Source organism: Balaenoptera ricei, chromosome 4 (genome assembly GCF_028023285.1).
Source record: "Balaenoptera ricei isolate mBalRic1 chromosome 4, mBalRic1.hap2, whole genome shotgun sequence".
Taxonomy (NCBI): domain Eukaryota; kingdom Metazoa; phylum Chordata; class Mammalia; order Artiodactyla; family Balaenopteridae; genus Balaenoptera; species Balaenoptera ricei.
In genome coordinates this window covers 161,748,961-161,769,789 of record NC_082642.1, presented here as the reverse complement: position 1 = coordinate 161,769,789, position 20,829 = coordinate 161,748,961, and the positions used below count along the sequence as shown (strand labels likewise).

Here is a 20,829-nt window from a genome sequence, read left to right as displayed (position 1 = left end):
GACAGCGTCCAGGTGCCTTGTGCCCGGCCGGAGAGCCGCCCCACGCCCTCACCTTCCGAGTAGCCGCATGCCTGGGTCAGAGCCTGGCACTGTGCCAGCAGGGATGCATGGGACACCGCCACCCCCACGGTGCTGCCTTCTTTGCTGGTTTTATACTGAAAGATTTCAAAAGCACAAGCTCGTTAGGCGATGTCTCTGGAGGCCGTCCCCCTTCACCAACCATCGGTTCAGTTGGAGCGCACCCCAGGCCCTCGAGGTGACGCCCTCAGCTGAAGTCGGGTCACCCGGGGCAGGTACTGAGGGCAACAGGGCACGCAGGCTGGTCCCCAGGGGAGGGTCTGGGTGAGTTCCCAACAGGACACCTCATCTTTCTGGGGCGGAGGCAAAGCACAGAAGCTGTCGCCCGTGATCTAAGCAGCAGCAGCTACACTCGGGGAACAAGCCCTGAACACGGGGGTCTGTTTCAGCCTCGCCAGGCAAGGTCGCTACCTCGATGTAGGCGGTCCCGGCCCCCGCGTCCTGTGCCGATGGGTGCCAGTCCTTGGGGGGCTTAGTCAGGTGCTTCCCGTCGATCACCAGCCAGGTGAGGGGGGGCCAACCTGTGAGGGCGCAGACAAGGACCCGGCAGAGGCGAGGGTCAGGGGTCTCTGCTCCCCGCAACGGCACCTCTGCCGCCCACCACGCAGCCCGAGATGCCGAGAGCCGAGGGGCCTTGCCTCACTGAACCGTTATGAACTCAGGTCTGACGGCCAGTGGCCCCCAGGCGGGACAGCACAGGTCCAGATCCCGACCCAGGCGAGGAGCGAGACTCCCCAAGGCCTAGAACACAGCCTCGCTTTCCCTGGGGGCCCTTCCGTCTCCGTAACGGTCGCTGACAGGAAAGGACGCCCGAGGGCCCGGGTTAGCAGAGAACTGGGCCGCCCGCTGCCCGCCCCCAGGCCCACCTTTGAAGGCCGCCACCTCTCCCGTCTGGGCCTTGGGCAGGCCTTTCTGACAAGCGTCCGTGGTCAGGGCCAGGGCGACGCCACAGCTGCCCAGCAGAAACCCGACCTGCTGGCTGCCAGCGTCCTGCGGAAACAGAGAAAGCAGAGGCGCTCAGCTCACACAGAGCAGAACTCTTTTTCTCAGCCCTTGGAAAATTAGGACAATTCAGCCCTGTATAGGTATATACTATAGGTATATACTATGTTTTCACCCAAAGAAAATACAATTGTTTTTAAATCTGAAAGATATATTTTCTGCCATGGCATATAAAGTTCTGGGTAATGGGCTAATTTCTTAAACTTTTTTCTTGCAAATGACATTTAATACCGTTTTAATAAACTCCAAAAATAACAACAGCATTGAAATTTGCACTTGATTTGTGTTTGAAATTTACAGATTAATATGGGCAGGCCTGACCTTTAGCAATCTTAATTATTTCCACACAGAATATGTCCTTCAGTAGAGTTTTATCATTTTCTTCTTATAAATTTTACAAACTCTAGTCTTACCCTAAGAATCCCGGTATTCAAATATCTGTTCACCATATGTTCTCCTTTGGGATATACTGCTTTTATTCACAAGCTTTACCTTTGGGATTCTTGAATATTTCTTGCAGATAATGCTCATGTGAACAACTGCCTGAACACTGGGATACCACAGAAAACTAGGATTTTCTAAAGTACATGCTGAGTCGACTCCTAAAATGATCTATTTTTCAATAATCAGATGACTTGTATTTATACCTAAAATGTCGCAGCTCCCTAGAACACCAGCAACCCGCCCCCTGCCCCGGCCAGAGTCATTCATTTCAGCAATGAAAGCTGCTCGCTGTTATGGAAGTGAACAGAAATGCAAGAGATGCCATATATTTAAAACTATCACTTAGAAGTGAGCTACAAGACATCTCTGTAATGATTTACTTATCCCCAAGAAATGCAAGTTATTATCAATAAACACACCACTTTGAGAAATGATTTAACAAACCCTCATCAAATCCCAACTTCTATGCATTGGAGGAAAGAATGTTAATTTCTGTTGGGAAATTCAAACAAGTGACATACTGGCCCCCCCAACAGCTGTTCCAGTGCCCTTGTCACCAGCGAGATACATAAAAGGAGCGTCTGGGGATGAAGCTGCTCTAATCTCTCTGAGCCCCGCCCGCCTGTCCCCCGACTCCAGACGGCACCTGGAGTGAGGAGACTAAGGCCTGCGAATGGACACGTGGACTTCAGGATGAAGCCTCAGGGACTGTGAACCTGGGACCCGCACCGCGCTTGCTACCTTTCTTGTTAGTGGCACTTCGATGGGGACAGGAACCAGCTCTGCCAGGAGGCACCCATAGAACGCAACAGTGAACATGACGGGGTCGCTATTAGGAAACACCAGCGCCACCTACGAGAGTACAAAGGAAAACCGCGAAATCCACTGGTGAGTAATGCAGTCATCTGAATGCCTGCTGCTGAGACAGAAAACGTTACTTTGAGTGCTAACCCTTGGTCCTTAAGTGTCTGCAGCCATGTAACTTCTAATACACAGTCTTTAGGTTATGGTCTTTACCCCGCATGCGACAAAATAATGTTAAACTCCTGGGGCTAAAGGCAAGCGCAGCTGGGTCTGCCCGCGGGGTCTAGGTCCAGCTCCGTCCACTCTGACCATCTGGGCAGCAGCGACCCAGGGAAGGACGCGATGGACCATCACCCACCATCAAGTAGCCCAGGTGAAAAACACCTGGACATGAAGAGGGAACCAGGAATCAAAGTCTATCAAAAGATCTTCCAAAAGAAAAAATCCTGACACCAACGTTTTACTTGGACAGACCTTCGCTCAAGACCGAAACGTTAACAGGGGAGGGTGGTGGGCACAGAACTCAGCAAGACCCCCACAGCTGCCCTCTCGGAGTCTCCACGGGGGCCCACTCCCTGCTCCCACCTGGTCATCATGCTGCCACTGTTTAAATTACATATTCTATTACATTTATCTTACATTTTTATTTTTATCAAAAAAGTTTTAAAACACAGAATTAAAATGACAAAAAGTACTAACGAAAAGCTACACCCATATCACCCTTCCCCACTCCCCAAGGCAGCCACTTTTAACATGTTTTATATCCTCTTTTTGCCAACTGCTCTCATCTTTTTAGATACTATGCTCACACTGCTGTGTCTTATGTGTGAAGGTATGTGGACATATGTTTTATTTCCTGTTACTGCAGACAAACACTGAGCCCTCTTCATTCCCCACTTTTCTCTTCTCCCATCATCCCAATTTCCATTTCTTATAATATCTGGTTAAATTAAAAGCTATTTATGGGATGAGGTTTTTCTAAGTCCCAAATATTGTAATAATAGTGTGCTCGAAACCTACATGATAAGTCAGAACAGTATTTGAGGGGACTGACAACACAGGGCCTTTGAGGGCCGGGCCTTGGATAGCTAATAACCCTGTACTTCATAAGACAAAATTTAATCTGTATCTGTATCAAAATTCTGTACTTGAGGTCTGGAAATCAAGTTTCTAATAAGTTTGTTGAAAACGGCAAAGATCTCCTTTGAAAGTTGGTGTTAATAGCGTTTGTCCCACGATTAAGAACTGTGACCTTTAGCCTCGAGACTGGATGTCTGGTAGAACATACCTGTCCTTAGAGAATCTGTTATAAAGAGTTGTGTTTGTTCACTTTTATAAAGTATATTATCACAGGAGGATGAACTTGCCATTCATTTCCAATCACTAAATCGCTAACTGTGATCTCATCAATCCTTTATAATTGACCCAGTTACGTGGATTCACTTGCAAGTCAATGAAGTATCTGGAAGTCCTTGTCCTTGCAAGAACTTTCTTCAAGAGAAAGAAATTAGTGATTCTTAGAATCATTTTAAAGCACAACATAAGTCAGGGGTTCCGACAGGTTTGTTCTAAAGCGCCAGGTATCATGAGGAATCATCCCCGTACTGTTTACGTTTCTACAGCCAAGCTCGCCCCTTCTTTCTGGTGGTGACAGCCACTGCCTCTTTCACCGGCTTCCCTTCCTCTGTGTGCACTGGCCAGCTTGCTCGGAAATGCCCCGCTGCGTGTGTCAAACCTGTCAATAGTATTTCTAACTAACCAACCAGTCAGGTAAGCTCCTGGGTTTCACCAGCTGCTGACCAGCCTGCCCACCTGGGGCCTCGTCCTGCTGGCCCTGCCTGGCTGCTCCTGGCCCGCAGCTCGCGGACGCTGGGCCGCGCTGGTGGCTCTCCTGTTTGGACCGCGCACTCGTTTGCGGGAGCACTCCCTCTGTGAGCTTCGCGAGAAAGAGCCCAGGCTTCTGAGTCCCGCCTGTCTGAGAATGGTGCCCCACCCTCACACCCGTCGACTGCCCAGGAAGACCGCACTCCCTCTGGGCTTCCGAAGCACAGCTGTCTCCCCCAGTGCCACGCTGAGAGAGCGGGCCCCCCTGGGGTTGCTGGCCTCTGTGCACAGCCCGCTTTCCCCGGGAGGCCGCGAGGTTCCTGCACCCTGCCCTACGCAGCGCTGGGGTAAGCGCCTCGGTGCTCTTTCACACTGAAGTTTCGTCGTCCACAAATGTCCTTGGCTACTGGTCCACATTAAAGACTGAGGGCTCGAGAGCAGCCTGAGACCCCACACCACCCCGTCAACCTACAGCTTCCCTGCTGGGTGACCCGACCTCAGGCAACCCCTCTCACTGGGGATTTCACTGGTAAGCATGCTGGCTTCCACCATGCCGGACCTCCCGCTACGCCGGGGTTCCTCAAGCCTGGCTCAGTTTGCCTAGGGCAGTGCTGCGTAGCACAACTTCCCGCAGTGGTGGAGTCGTTCTCTCTCCGCGCTATCACACGTGGTAGCTGTCAGCCACACGCGGGGACTGGACCCTGGAAATGGGGTTCGTGCAACTAAGGAACTAAAACTCTAATTTCATTTAATTTGGGTTAATTTAAACGGCTCCCTGTGGCTATTGCCAACCATGTTGGGCAGTGCAGGACGAGGAACTAAGCCCCAAGCCTCCTCTGAGTTCTGTTCTGGCCCCATGGAAGAGGGAAGGAGATGAATATAAAACACACAGAATTTCAAAGTAAGGTCAACGTTTCTTCACAAAACTTAAGCTTTGGAAATGTAGCACTGATTAATATCTGACATTAATATTTTTATTAAAACCAACACATATGAAGTCAAAGAGAAAAGAGGTTTAAGAATCAGGAAATGGGCAATGAGGGAGACTAAAAGGAACGATCATTTTATCTACACCAACACAAACTTTTTCCACATTTAATATTTTTTCATTGCTGACTTAAAGCCCTTCGATTAATGCTGTAAGTCTGAACAGCTGAGAGAACACTGATGTCACTGAAACAGATTTTTAGTCTCCATCCTCACTCACTCCAACAAAGGTGCATTTGGTTACTTACTCTGTCTCCGGGTTTAAGTAGTGGTTCATTCTTATTAGTCAGTTTATTAAGTAGAGTATAAGCTAGTTTTAAACTCCGACTCCAAAGTTTGCCTAAAATAAAATAAAAATACTAAGCAATGTAAAATTTAAGAAACTAATAATTAACATTTTAATGTAGCAATCATAACATCCCATTAACATACCATTATTACTCTATTGCTGAAAATTCAGGCAGTTTCCAATTGATAATTATTTTTGCACAATGCTGCAATGAAGTTTTCTCTTAAAAACAACTTACCGATTTATTTTTCTTAACAGAAAAGTAAAACAGCATTTTATCATAGAAAATTTAGACTATAGAAAAGCCAGCTGAAAAAAGCATTCTTTCTGTTATATATGTATACACACACACACACGTATGCACAATTTTTAAGAAATGGGATCATACTTCACTGTTTTTTCAATCAACATTGCACTGTGAATGCGTTTTCATGTCATTGAATGTGTCTCAATTATATATATCCCTTATGAGAGTGGCATATAAGTCATTTAACCTTTACAACAACAATTCATGAGGTGGGTCCATCTTCATCTCTGCTTTCACTCAAAAAAGGAGACAGTCAGGGAGATGTTAGGGAACCTGGCAGAGCCACGGGAGGCTGGAGGGGAGCGTCTGGACCCCTCCTGAAGGTGCCCAGCCCTGTGGGTGCTTCCCGGAGGAACACGGCACATGATACACGGGACACTGAAGGGTAGGGAGAGAGGGGGAGGAAGACGGAAAAGCCTGAGTCCACCCCAAACCGGAAGCAGCCCTCCCACTCACCCTGCGCGGTGCAGCAACGCAGGAAGACAGAGCCGTCCTTCACCCTCCCCACCCCTGGGCAACCACGCGGCAACCACACGCCCTTTGCTGTAAATAGTCTAAACTCGGGCACAACGTTGTGAGATAAGTGAACTGCGGGGCCTGAGAAATAAATGAGAAAAATAGTCAACTCAAAACACCACTGCCTTTGCCTAAATAGAAAGGTCAACTCAAGATATTAATAACTGTAACTGTAACACATAAAGATTTCCAAACTGAATCCAGATATTTATAAAAAGAAAAATGCATCATGACCTCTCTGCAACAATGCAAAGAGGTTTAACAGAAAATCAACATAATTTCCCACATTAACAGAATAAAGGTGAAAAAAACTAAAATAATTAATCATTCAGGATTTTAAAAATCCTTCTTAAATTTGGGATGAAAGGAAACTTCCTTAATGTGACTGTTAAAAGTCATCTTTAAAAATTCCACAGGAGGTATCATCATTAATGGTCAGATACTGAAAGCCTTCCCTCAGAGAGGAGGAGCAAGTCAAGGACAACTGCCTTTTCACTCAAAGTCTCAGCCAATGCAACTGGGGTGCAAGGGGCAGAGAAGGTAAAACAATAAGAAACAAAACCGTCATTATTTGCAGAAGACGTGACTGCACATATCATGAATCCCATAACTGAAATCAGTAAGGCTATCAGATATAACAGCAATACGCAAATAGCATTTAATATCTATGTGCCATCGATAAACAGTAAATAAAAATTTAATGATGCTATTTATAAGATTTAAATAAACATGCCAAATATCTAAGAATATGTGTTACCAAAAGTATGCAAAGTCTCCCCCCAGAAACTTATATAAAACAGTACTGAGGTTGAAAAAGATTTGAATGAACGGAGGAACCTATTATGTCCATTTGCTAGAAGGCACCGTAATGCAAACGTGCTAATTCTCCTCAAACTGCTCAAGGCAACGATAACCAAAACCTCAACAGGTGTGTCTGTGGCACCTGACACAAACTGACACTGAAATACCAGGGCGAGAGAAGCCAAGACGCTCTGGAAAAAGGAGACAAGACAGGAAGACTTTCTCAATGGACGTCAAGACTATTATAAAGCGACAGCAATTCAGAGAGCGTGGCTGGGACTTCCCTGCGGTCCAGTGGTTAAGACTTCGCCTTCCAATGCAGGGGGTGAGGGTTCGATACCCGGTCGGGGAGCTAAGATCCCACATGCCTCACAGCCAAAAATCCAAAACATAAAACAGAAGCAACATTGTAACAAATTCAATAAAGACTTTAAAAACTGTCCACATCAAAAAAATCTTTAAAAAAAAAAAAGAAAAGAGTGTGCTATTGGCGTAAGGGTAGAATATAAATCAACGTGATAAAACAAAGAACCCCAAACAGACCCACCCCCGTGTGGACAACTCCAGTTACAACACGGGTAGCACGGAGGGGACAAGAACAGGACAGCTGCCTGCCATCTTTCCTGAAGAATTGACCCCGAGCCCAGGCCCACACCACACACACAAACTAAACTCCCTCCAGGTGGGCGGCAGGTCTAAACGCAGGTGGGAGAACAGCAGTGCTAGAGCCCAGGACGGGAGGAGGGAAGCCTGCTGCAGAGCTGTGAGCGGCCAGGGCTCACAGTAAGCCGCCGCCAAGGACTGGCATCCAGAACACGCAAAACGCCCGCAAATAACCCTGTATAAAAATGTGCAAAAGATTCAACAACACGTGACAAAAGAGAAAACCCAAATGATCAAAAACAGGAAAAGATCTCAACCTACTCAGTCAACAGGAAAATGCAAATTAGCACCACAACGACTGTCACCATATTCTCACCACATTAGCCAAAATTAATAAGCCTGCCAATGACAGGGAGAAGGTGGGACTCATACACTGACCAGTTAAGTGCAAACTGGAAAAGTCTGGAATTATCTGATAAATGTAAAGATGTCATAATCCCAGAACTAGCTAGCACCTCCTCTCCTAAGTATATACCCTACAAAAATGCACGCTTACACACCAGGTAGCACACACCGGAATGTTCCTGGTAGCACTGTCTGTAACACTCAAAACTGGAAATGACCCAGAAGTCCATCAACAGTATAATAGAGACATATATTCTGAAATATTCAATATTCATTCCTCAACAGAAATGAATGAGCTACAACTATACACAATAACACGGATGAATCTTAAAAGCATAAAGGTCTGAGACTCTGCTTCCAAGCAGGAAAGAGCAGTGGTGGCAGACCAGCACTCCCACCCAAAATGACTTAAAACTGGATAAAATGCAAAACCATCTGTCGGAGGCAGCAAAGACAACTAGAGGAGTTAAGACCCCTGGGGAAACCCTTGGGAGGTGAGCTGACCTTCTGCCAGCTGTTCTTACAAAAGCTGGGGGCGGGGCTTAGCGTCTGGCGCCCACAGGAGACGAACATCTCACGGCCTTGTGCCCCTCAGAGTGCTGCTGCTGGGGCGCGGAGACTGGGGCTTCAAGAAGAGCCTGCTGAATCTCGGGGCCATGCACAGCGGGTGGAAACCTCTGAAAGGCCAGGCAGAGCCCCAAAGTCGCCACATAAGACAAAACCCATGGTTGGGGACCCCCCCCCAGCAGAGGAAAGGGTCACACAGAACACACCAGTTTTAGAAAATGTGAATAAAGGAAAACAGAAAATCTCCAAACTGAAGTATATATATAAAAAGGATCCCTGGTGGTCCAGTGGTTAAGAATCGGTCTTGCAATGCAGGGGACGCTGGTTCAGTCCCTGGTTGGGGAACTAAGATCCCACGTGCCACAGGGCAACTAAGCCTGCGTGCCACAACTACTGAGCTGGCATGCCACAACTAGAGAGCCCATGTGCCACAACTAGAGAGAAGCCTGTGGGCTGCAATGAAGAGCCCACATGCCACAACGAAAGATCCTGCATGCTGCAACTAAGGCCCGACGCAGTCAAAATTAATCAATTAATTAATTTTTTAAAAAAGAATGCAAAATATAAAAAAGGCACATGGGACTCAGAAAAGGTATTAATATAAATGTAATCGGAGTCCCAGGAGGATAGGAGAGAGAAATGGGGAAGAAGCACTATATCAAGAAATTATGGCTATAATTTTCCAAAAACTGATGAAAGATAACATTCCATTGATCTAAGAAGCCCTGTGGACCCCAAGCAGGAAACTTTCAAAGAATATAACAGCTAAATATGTACATCACAGTAAGACAGATGCAAGCCAAAGCCAAAAAGCCATCACAGGGAAAAAGACACATCCTCATCCAGAGAGCAGCAATAATCCAGCATCTCACTCCTCAAAGGATACCACGAAGTCTTCAGAGTGCTGACAGATGCCTGACCACCTTCACAAAGGAAGATGCGGGCAGTCCCACAGCCAGCAGGAGAGGTTACAGTAGGAAACGCGGGGTGGCAGGAAGGAACATTCCACAAAGGAAAGAAAAAACAGTACGACTCCTGACTTAAAAAGCAAGAGTAGTGAGTGGTGTCTTACAGGTGTAGTGGCTACAGACTTAAAACACAAGACAAGGAGAGAAGGACCACAGGCTGGGGCCTTCAGGAAGCACGGAGGCGGAGCGAGCCACGAGAAGGGCTCCCGGGAAGCGGGGGACGGCGGGATGCGGGGGACGGCGGGATGCGGGGGACGGCGGGATGCGGGCACGAGAAGGGCTCCCGGGAAGCGGGGGACGGCGGGATGCGGACGACGGCGGGATGCGGGCGACGCCGTCCGGCCGCAGTCCCCGCAGGCTCCCTCGCAAGGGAAGTCTGTGCTGAGCGCACCACAGGCCTCGCGTAACCCGCCCCCGGAAGCTGAATTCCAGGGGGAGGCTGTCAGCAAAGCACACTCATGAGTGTGCAGCGAGCACCTTTCTTCGAGAGTTACGGAGCCATCTCTCTAACGAGCAGAGGTGCGAAGAGCGCAAACAGCATACTGGCAACTAGCATCCAGGCATGTATTGAAAAGATATCTTGGCCAAGTGGGATTTAGTCCAGGAATGCAAGGGCTGCTTAACATTTGAAAATTAATCAATGTAATTCATCAAATTAGTGGAGAAGGGCAGAGAAACTGTATGGTCATCTCGATGAAGCAGAAAAAGCCAATCCACGATGCGAAACTTTCAGCAAACCAGAAACAGAACTTCATTACAACAAAGAATTTCTACCATAAAACAAGCAAAAAAGCTACAGTAAACAGCGTACTTCAAGACCAATTGCTTTCCACCTGAGACACAGAAGGATTCACACCGCACCGGCGGTTCCAGCCTGTGCAGTGAGACAAGAACAGAAACCGAAGGTGTGAGAACTAGAAAGGCCATTGCTCACAGGGGCTCAACTTGTGCACAGGATGTCCAAAACTACTCGTTAATAGACCAAAAAGAATTAGTATGTCACTTTAACAAGATCACTAGATACAAAGTCACCATTTAAAAGATCAATTGCATTTCCATTTACAAGCAACAATCGAGTAGAAAAAATTTAATCATTCCATTACAATAGGGATAAATCTAACGAAAGAAGCTCAAGACTCCCGGACTCAAAAGCATAAAACGTCACTGAGAGAAACTAAAGCGGCCCTCCAAGGCGGGACAGTCCAGGCTCACGGGCTGGAAGGGCCCATAACTGCAACAACACCGATTTGCCTCACCTTGGACCATGGGTTCAGTGCAGTGCCAATCAACACCCCAGCAGGAGTTTCTTCTGGAAATGGGCAAGCCGATTCTAAAGTTTACTTGGAGGGCTTCCCTGGTGGCGCAGTGGTTAAGGATCCATCTGACAATGCAGGGGACACGGGTTCGAGCCCTGGTCCGGGAAGATCCCACATGCCACAGAGCAACAAAGCCTGTGCGCCACAATTACTGAGTCTGCGTTCTAGAGCCCGTGAGCCACAACTACTGAGCCCACGTGCCACAACTACTGAAGCCCACGCACCTAGAGTCCGTGCTCTGCAACAAGAGAAGCGACCGCAATGAGAAGTCTGCGCATCGCAACAAAGAGTCGCCTGGTAGCCCCCGCTTGCCGCAACTAGAGAAAGCCCACATGCAGCAACGAAGACCCAACGCAGCCAAAAATAAGTGAATTAAATAAATAAATTTTAAAAAAAAGTTTACTTGGAAATGTAAAGGGCCAAGAATAGTCAAGGAAATCTTGAGGAGCAATCACAGAGCTGGAGGACTGACATCCAACACAGACTCATAAAGCTCCAGTAACTCAGGAAGCACGGATGGTGAAGAGAACAAACCCACAAGTACAGTTTTCACCTGACGGATGACAAAGCCGTATCTGGGGGAAGGGCTGCTTCTCAACAAATGATAGTGGGTCAATTCCACTCACAGGAGAGAAAATGAATCCAAGTTCACACCACACACAAAACTAAACTGTAGATGGATCATAACGCTAAGTGTGAAAAGCAGAACGAGTCTTCAGAAGAAGTCTCGGAGGAGGAGAATGCCTTTGTGACCTTAGGTCTGGCAAAGACTTCCTACACAGAACAGAAGGCACAAAAAAGGAGAAAAACAGATAAATTAGACTAATTAGGTTAAGGTTTCTTATCCATCTAAAGCCACAATTAAAAGTGTTAAAAGGCAGTGCAAAGGGTGGAAGAAGATATTTGCAAAACATGTACTGGACAAAAGGTGTATCTAAAACATAAGAAGCATTAGCAATCGAACAGAAAAATGACCCAAAGATCTGGGTACTTCATAGAAGGAGGTGTTCAAGCAGCCAGTACGCACATTAGAAGCACCCTCAGCACCAGGCACTGGACACCACAATGCTCCCTCCAGGCAGGCGAACGGGAACAGTCAGTATCCAGCGCTGGGACTCCTCCCCGGGGCTGGGGGCTGGAAATGGCTCGCCAGCTCGTTCTGAAGCTTGACGCGCGAGTCCTTCGCCCACAGCAGCACGAACGCCTACATATCCACCTCAGACCCACAGAGAACGTTCTCAACAGCCCGACACGCAGCAGCCCCGGAGCGGACACAACCCAGACGCCCACCTACCGCTGAGCTCAGACGTTGGCCGTGGCACATTCTCACGATGAGATACCGTCCATCAACGAGAATGAACTGACCACGCAGCACACAGCACAGGGGTGAACCTCAGACAGCGCTGAGCAAGACGCAGCCCAGAGCACCTCGGACTGGCTCACACCCAGCGGTCAGCAGGGCACTGGCCTCGGCTGTGGGGGACACCGGCCTGGGGGCCAGAAGTGCCTCGGGGCCGAGTGCTCCGTGAAAACACGTCCAGCCAAATGCACGCGATTCGTGTTACATAAACACGTAGAATGGAACCAAAAGACGCCAAACACAAAACACACATACTGCTTGACGCCATTTGTCCAAAGTTCAAAACGAGACAAAACTAAACTCCACTGTTCAGAAATGCACACACAGATGTGAACTCCCGAAACCACCAGGCAGGGAGCGGTCCCCCGGTGGGGGAAGGGCAGTGGCCCGGGAGGGGCCCCCGGGGGGAGGCGAGGTTCTGTTTCCCTGCCAGTTGTGTCAGCTTGTCAGGAATCTGTTCTTTCATGTTCCTCAAGCTGCACGTCTGTGTTGTATGACATGTAATATTTCACAGCTAGCCAGCGCCCAGCTGCTTTCTGTTGACACTTGCCATAGGTGAGGGTGTAGACGGCCTTCCCCGTGGTATCCAGGGCTGTCAGGCACGGGGCTTTGGGCTGCGTGGTGCCCCACTGCTGCAAGGCGGCCAGCAGCGACGGTGGCCAGGTGCTGCCCACGGCCAGCAGCTCCCCTTCCAGCACTGCCATCTGGCCGCCCTCAGGCTTCGGCTGACTTGGATCTGGTTGCTGCACTACAAGCAAAACCGCATGTGAAAAGCAGCATTTCACAGAAGCAGGCACACACTCTGCCGCTAGGCCTTCACATGTTACACTTTTCTTCTTTACAAATACCAGTTGTAAGAAGGCTACCATGATTTGTTTAGATTTCCCTATCATTGTAACAGTCACAGACCAATTGAGCAAGGATGGAAAGAGAGCTAGTCATGGATCAAGATAAATCCTGGCTACTGTAACCCCAGGATTACAACGACCCCCAAGCTTTCACCCGGAAGGCACCTGAGAAGCAGGTGTCCCCACTTATAAAGGATGAGAGTAGAATCACCACTTCAGTTTAGGCGCTCAAACCACGTTGAAAGAAAAAAATAAAGTAAAATCTATTACGTTTCCAGTGGATATGTCATCAAGATTTGCCCAAATGTAAGAAAGACTTCCTAAAAAGCATTCATAGCATTGAACTCTGAATTTGAAAGTCGTGATCTGATTACACAGACGTGCCCTAACAGCCATGTCGAATCCCCAAGTGGGAGGAGACACCAGAGCTGGTCTGTGGGACTACTGCACAGCAGAGGTGCAAGGCCGGGGGCAAGGGGCGGCCGGGTGCCCCGAGGCCCCAGCCACACGTCACACGCTGCTATCTTGTACGGGGCTTCACTTCTCTTACTTTTCTACAGATTTATACTCCTTTCTGTTTCTTGGTAATTAAAAAAAATAAGTCTATATTCTTTTTCTCTAAATATATGTATCATTCATATATGAGAGGCTAAAATCCTGAAAAAGAGCCCGAACTTTGCTAAAGATATAATACTTTAAAACCAAGGGGAAAATAAATAAATAAATAAAACCACGGGAAGACAAGTATTTCAGATTTAAAGTTTAAATAAAAATTTAAATTATGGAAGTAAAATGAAATCTTAGATGTATTCTTACCAAGTACTAACCACTGGACCAGAGGCACAGAGAGATGCTCTCTCTTACCTACGAGCTGCTGACACAGAGCCCGAGGTCGTGTGTGACGCTGAGGTCCCACCACACACGATGAGCACAGAGTCTGGGTGTGACCCACGCAGGAAGGACGTCTGCCTGCGTCCTCAGATGTGACGGCCGCCCTGTCCGCACAAACCAGGGGCCGGAGTTGGGACGCTCACCTTCCAACAGCTCCTCAAAATCATCCACGAAGAACTCCTTCAGGGGAGGACGCTTTGGTTTCTTCAGGGTGTTAAGAAGCTGCTGGATCTTGGAGGACACTCTGCTGCTCACGGGGACACCTGCCACGGGAAGAGAGTGCTGAGGCTGGATGCGGAACCCAGGTCCAGACACCACCCGCGTGAGCGCGTCGGAACTTGGAAATCCAGCCAAGCGCTGGCCCCCTCAAATGGCCATTTTGGAATTTATTAGTTCATCTGACAAACGTTTACTGAATGCCTTCCAGGAACCAGAACTTGTTCTAAGCTAGCGGTTTTCAGAGTGGCCCAGGGACCCCTGGGGGTGCCTGAGACCCCTTCAGGGGTCACGTTATAGACGCCATTTGCTCCTTCCCTCTCCTCTCTCACACGCGCACACTGGAAGTTTCCAGAGGCCACACGCCCAGCAGATGGAACCCACCCAGAAGCTGCTCTCTCGCCAGCTACGAGAGACCGGCAACCGCAGCAGACAAGCCTACCCTTCCCATGGCATCTCGTTGTATTAGAACTGCTTTCATAAATATGTGCTACTTATGTTAAGAGATAATGAGTTTATTATTGTTATTTTTAAATGAGTTAATGAATATTTTTAAAAATCTTTCGTTTTAATTTCTAATATGGTAAATATACAGAGATATAACCCACATAAGCTAAAAGCTCTCTGGTGTCCTCCATAATTATCAAGGAACGCCGTTCCGGGAGATGTAAAGTCCGCCAAGACAGATAAGAGTCTGCCCTCAAACTGGTCACCGTCTGCTGCACAAAAACCAGCAGAAATACATACATGTGCTGGTGGAACAGGGCACCAGCCTCGGTGACAAGCGCTCGGAGGAAAAGGCACGTGGGAACACAAGCAGGTGCGCTGGCAGAGGAGGCGAGGGCAAGGCCTGGAGCCCCAGCCACGCCTGTGCACCGCGAGGCAGCTGGCACCTCCCTCCTCCAGGGCTGGGCCAGCGATCGAGAGCTGCACTCACTGGCCAGCAGTCTCCTCTGTCCTTAACAACACCAGCACTTTGAAAGTGTCCAGTTCTTTCCGTCATTAAATAGCACATACCTCATCCTGCATTTGCTTGAGCTTTTCTCAGGATTCAAGTCAGATGCTGCATTCCTGGCTGAAGCAGTACCTGAGTATCACGTCCAGACCCACGGGACACCCACCGACCCTCAGGGAGACACAGGATTCGGTCACCCGGGCAACGTGCCGTCCAGTGCTCCACTGTCGGTACTAGTTTTTGCTTGTGCCTCTAATAAGAGTGTGAGAGGAGACACTTCAGGACCTCACGAGTACCGTGATCTTCATACAGCTCTCTCCCTCCATTTAACAGCCACTGGTCATTCTGCCAGAGGCAAGGTTTACTGCAACGGTTGCCAAATTATTTTCCAGCTTGAGCAGTCCACTGACATTTACCCCTGACACCTGACTTCCTTCCTTCCTTCCTGGTTCTCCTGAGGGAAAGGTACTGAAGACCAAGACCTGGCGCCTCGGTGTGCTCACTGCTACCGCTCCGTGTCTTTCTTCTTCCAGCACACTGAGCTAAGAAAGTATGCTGTGCACGTGCACACGTATGTATCCATGGATACGCACACCCCCCTACACATACAATACACATGTGCACACGGGCCGCGTAACAGATACAGGTCTCTATCCTAGAGCCCCGAGTCCATGCCAGGGCCCCTCGTGCTGTGCTCCACGTCTGGGTGCCTTTCGTCTGCAGCGAGAACCCTGTCTCCCAACACAAACACCTTCGCTCAGTGCCATCACAGATACAGAGTCAGTTCCAACTGTTGTACCCAAACCACTACAGGAACAAAGCTACGAACAAGAGTTCAGAATTGGTTTGTTGTGCTTCCTACACAGCCTCGTCCAGGACCGAGGGTGCTGTGTCCATCACTGACCTCTGCCAGCTCTCTCCCCTCACCCTCCTAAGGGTGGCTACGTAGTTCTTAGAAATACAATCAGGTTTGTTTATTTACAATTCCTTTCAGTTTTAGGGTTTTCCCCTTCCTTCCATCAAGTTTATGTTTTGAATGTGTAGAACGTACTTCTAAAAATCACAACTATATAAAAAGATAAACTCAAAGAAATGTCACTCCCTCCTAAAGTCCTTCTGCACACCCCACCCCATGCACCTGCGGGTTGAACCAGCCCACTGCTTTCTGGCTTATCCTTCCTGCATTTCCTTCTACAGAGATAGTAGGCTTATGCTTGCTTTATTTTCCTATTTCTCACACAAAAGGCGATGTACTATAAACGTTCCTTTACTCTTTGCCTTTTCACTTAATGTCTCCTGGAAAAGCACCTCATTCCAGGCCATAAAGGTCTTCTCGCTATTCCTGACAGCTGCACGGTCCGCCACAATGTGAATGTACCAGGTTTATTCAACCAATTTGAGAGGCTTGGATAGTAGGTACTTCCCAATATTTTGGAGGTACAGACAGTGCTGCGATGAACGACCTCGTGTGCATGTGTTTCCTTATTTTTGGAGGTGTGCATTCAGGGTAAACTCCTACACTGGCGCTGCTGGGTCCAAATGGAAGTACAGACACAGATCTTACCAACTGCTCCTCCAGAGAGGCTGACCTGCTTTGCATTCCCACCAACAATGTGTATTTCTCCAATTGCGAAAAAGGCTGAACGAACATCATGTGTAAGAACTATTTTTACACCTCTTTTTGTGAACTGTCTGTATTTTCTGCTTATTTTCCTGTACTAGGAGTTGGCAAACTTTTTCTTAAAGGGCTAGAGAGTAAATATTTGGGGCCGTGGCACCGTCTCTGCCATCACGAAAGCAGCAGACGATGTGGGAGGGGCAGGCGTGGCAGCAACTGAAAGCACCCTGAATCAAGACGAACGGAAAAACATCCCGATAAACACATTCTGGATTTAAAAAAAAGAAACTGGAAAAAGAAGAGCAAAGGAAAGCCAAAGTAAGTAGAAGGAAAGAAGTAATATATATGAGTAGAAATAAATGCAATAGGAAAACAGATAAGCAATAGAGAAAAACAATTACACTAAAACTGGTTCTTTGAAAGATAAACAAAATCCAGTGAACGCTCTAGCTAGAACGATTAAGATGAAGAGTGAGGAGACCCTAACTGCTGGTGTCAGGACCAGGCAGGACAGCATCGCAGGCCCCACACCCGCCCACGACAACGAGGGAACCTGCGGAGCGGAGGCGAGACGGACAAACTCCTCCAAAGACACAAAACTGACGCGAGAACAGAAGAGGAAGGAACACTGCTCAATTCATTTGAGGTGAGTATTATCTTGATACCAAAACCAGACAAAATTCCCAGACCAGTATTTATCTCAAACATAGACACAAATCCTTAACAAAATATTAGTAAATCAAATCCACAATATGTAAGAGAGGTAATGCACCATAACCAAGTGGGGTTTATCTTGAGAACATACCTTTGGCTTAATCTTCAAAAATCAGTCAATGAAATGTACTATATTAACAAACTATGAAAGAAAAACCATGTGATGAGTTTAATACATTTTAAAAATCATTTAACAAAAATCATGATAAAAATTTTCAGAAAACTAGGGGAAAAAAAGGAACGTCCCCAACCTGATGAAGAGCATCTATGAAAAACCCATGGCTAACACCACAATTAAAAATTGAAAAGTGGATGCTTTCCCCTAAAATGGGAAACGAGGCAAGTTGTGTCCACTCTTGACATTTCTAACTGACATTACTAGAAGTCCTAGACACTGCAATAAAGCCAGGAAACTAAATGTTCCTACAGGCAAACAATTTGGAAAGAAAAGTAAAATGGTATTCATAGACAATATGATCATACATGTGGAAATCTTACAGAATCTACCAAAAAGACTACTGGAATTAATGTACGGTCAACATACAAGAACCGACTATGTTTCTACAGATGAGCAATAAACTGGAAAAAAGTTTAAATACCATTTGTACAATAAAAGCATCAAAAAATATAATGTATTTTGAGATAATTTTTTTTTTAATGTACACATTTTTTAAATATTTATTTGGTTGCACCCGGTCTTGGTTGTGGCAGGTGGGCTCCTTAGTTGCGGCAGGAAGGCTCCTTTGTTGCGGCTCACGGGCTCCTTTAGTTGTGGCATGGATCGAACCCGGGCTCCCTGCATTGGGAGCGCAGAGTCTTAACTGCTGCGCCACCAGGGAAGTCCCTATTCTGAGATAATTTTAACAAAATATGTGCAATACCTGTAGACTGAAAGCTACAAAACAGTGCTGAAAAAACTTTTTAAAGAGCTAAGTAAATGGAGAGATATACCGTATTTATCAATTGAAACATACGGTATTGTTAAGATGCCAATTCTCTCCGAATTGATCTAGAGAGTCAGTGAAGTACCAGTCAAAACCCAGTAGGAATTCTGGTAGAAGTTAACAAACTGATTTTAAACTATATATTAAGATACAAAGGAGCTGGAATAGCTAAGGCAATTTTTTAAATGAAAAGAAGAGCTGAAGACAAACTACAGTACACAATTTCAAGATTTATTATAAAACCACATATAAACCCCCCCCATATACATATATAATCATGACAGTGTGGTATCAGTATAAGGACAGACAAAGCAGTGGAACAGCATATAGAGCCCAGAAATAGGCTTCTCTCATATGCGGTCCACCGATCTTCACTAAAGATGCCAAATAAACTGGATAGGGAAAGAAGGGTCTTTGTATTACATGATCCTAGAACAACTGGACATCCATATACAGAAAAGGGAACTTAGGTTCCTACCTTGCACTGATATTAGACTTAACTCAAAATGAATCATATACCTAAACATAAAACTATAAAATTATAGGAGAAAACCTTTATGACCTAGGGTTAGGAAAATATATCTCAGATATGACACAAAAATAGGATCCATGAAAGCAAAAAATGGTAAACTGGACTTCATCAAAACTAAAAACTTCTGCTCTCTGAAAGGCACTATTAAGAGAATGAAAACACAAGCCATAGACTGGGAGAAAGTACAATTTATAAACCTGATAAAGAACTTGTATCCAGATTATATAAAGAACTCTCAAAACTTAGTAAGATAACAAACAACACAATTTAAAAAGTAAGCAAAAGATTGGAACATACTTCTAAAAAGATATATAGATGGCAAATAAGCACATGAAAAGATGCTAAACATCATCAGTCATTAGGGAGATGCAAATTAAAACTATAATGAGATACCTCTACACACCTATTAGGACAGTTAAAATTTAAAAACCGACAATACCAATTCTCGGCAATGATGTGGAGGAACGGGGACTCTTATCACTAACGGTGGGGATGTAAAATGGTACAACCACTTGGGAAATCAGTTTGGCAATTTCTTAAAAAGCTAAAACATAAACCTGCTATATGATCCAGCTATCCTACTCCTAGGTATTGACCCAAAATAAATGAATGGATATACCCACACAAAGACTTGTAAAGCAATAGTCACAGCAGCAGCTTTACCTCTAATAGCCAAAAACTGGAAACACCCCAAGTATCCGTCAGGAGGTAAAAAGATAAAACTAGTGTGCATCTGTAGGATGAAATAGGTCAAGAAAGGGAATGAACTGTTGATACATGCAAGAACATGGATGAATTTCGAAATAATTTTGCAGAGTGGCAGAGGCCAGACAAAAAAGAGTAAATGCTGGGTGATTCTATTTATATAAAATCCTAGAAAGTGCAAACTAATCTATAGTGTCAGGAAGTAAATAAGCGGTTGCCTGAGGGAAGCCAAAAAGGGCAGCAAGGCGCTATTACAAAGGCGCACAAGGAAGGAAGCCGCCAGGAGCGCTGGGTGTGCGGGCTGCAGTAGGGGTTTCACGGTGTACACGTCTCCTAAAGCTGATAAAATTACACACGGTAATATGTGCAGTAGATAACGTCACTTATACCTCAACCAAGTTCTTAAAATATTTTAAATAGGGACTTCCCTGGTGGTCCAGTGGTTAAGAATCCGTCTTGCAATGCAGGGAATGCCAGTTCGATCCTTGGTCGGGGAACTAAGATCCCACAGGCCACGGGGCAACTAAGCCCGCCAGACGCAACTACAGAGAAGCCCGCGCACCGCGCGCTGCAACGAAAGATCCCACGTGCCACAACTAAGTCCCCACGCAGCCAAAATATAAATAAATAAATAAATATTTAAAAAAAGAAAATTTAAATATAAAGAATAACAAATTAAAAATTTTAAAACCTATCTAACAAATGTAAAGCCTGCTTCATGTTGACTCAGTTTCTCCTCTTGCACCTGAACAAGGAGCTGAAAGACCTCAACAAAATCTGACCGACTGCTCAGGAGTATAAAACACTCCTGAGATACTCTGGATTTTTCTGCAACTCAAATTTGGCACATTGGAAGGAAAACTCCATGTGATTCTGATAAAAGATAACTGGAAACTGTTTCAAAAGGAAATAGTACAAATGAGGAGACGAGACTCATGCTGACATCTCGGGGCCTGCACGTGGCACAGCCCGGCCATGGCTGCGCTGAGCACAGGCTGCTGAGGAGGGAGACTGCAGGGGTTGCTGTCCCAGGCGGGGCTGCACTCATCCTACTGGGTCCACGAAAGGAAACTTCCCCAGCTTCTCATTTTCCCACAGTACCGTAGATCCAAACTCTGGGCGTCTGATTTAAATG

General features: G+C 46.6%; 1 protein-coding gene across 13 annotated transcripts in view; it reads right to left on the bottom strand.

Moving 5' to 3' along the window:
* Positions 1–20,829, bottom strand: part of DIP2A (disco interacting protein 2 homolog A) — a 90,479-nt gene that overhangs the window by 38,778 nt on the left and 30,872 nt on the right. For 12 of the 13 annotated variants that reach the window (XR_009503043.1, XM_059921773.1, XM_059921776.1 and 9 more), the window contains 7 exons: positions 14,154–14,273; positions 12,822–13,019; positions 5,388–5,479; positions 2,266–2,376; positions 945–1,068; positions 490–599; positions 53–155 (listed from right to left, as the gene is read on the bottom strand). Coding sequence is in view for 12 of the 13 variants with exons in the window: in XM_059921773.1 (XP_059777756.1) it covers positions 53–155; positions 490–599; positions 945–1,068; positions 2,266–2,376; positions 5,388–5,479; positions 12,822–13,019; positions 14,154–14,273 (858 nt within the window). In the remaining variant the exon portion in view is untranslated. Of the gene's footprint in view, positions 1–52; positions 156–489; positions 600–944; positions 1,069–2,265; positions 2,377–5,387; positions 5,480–12,821; positions 13,020–14,153; positions 14,274–15,243; positions 15,317–20,829 lie in introns of those variants that run through there. The other variant, XM_059921785.1, reaches the window with a different exon arrangement.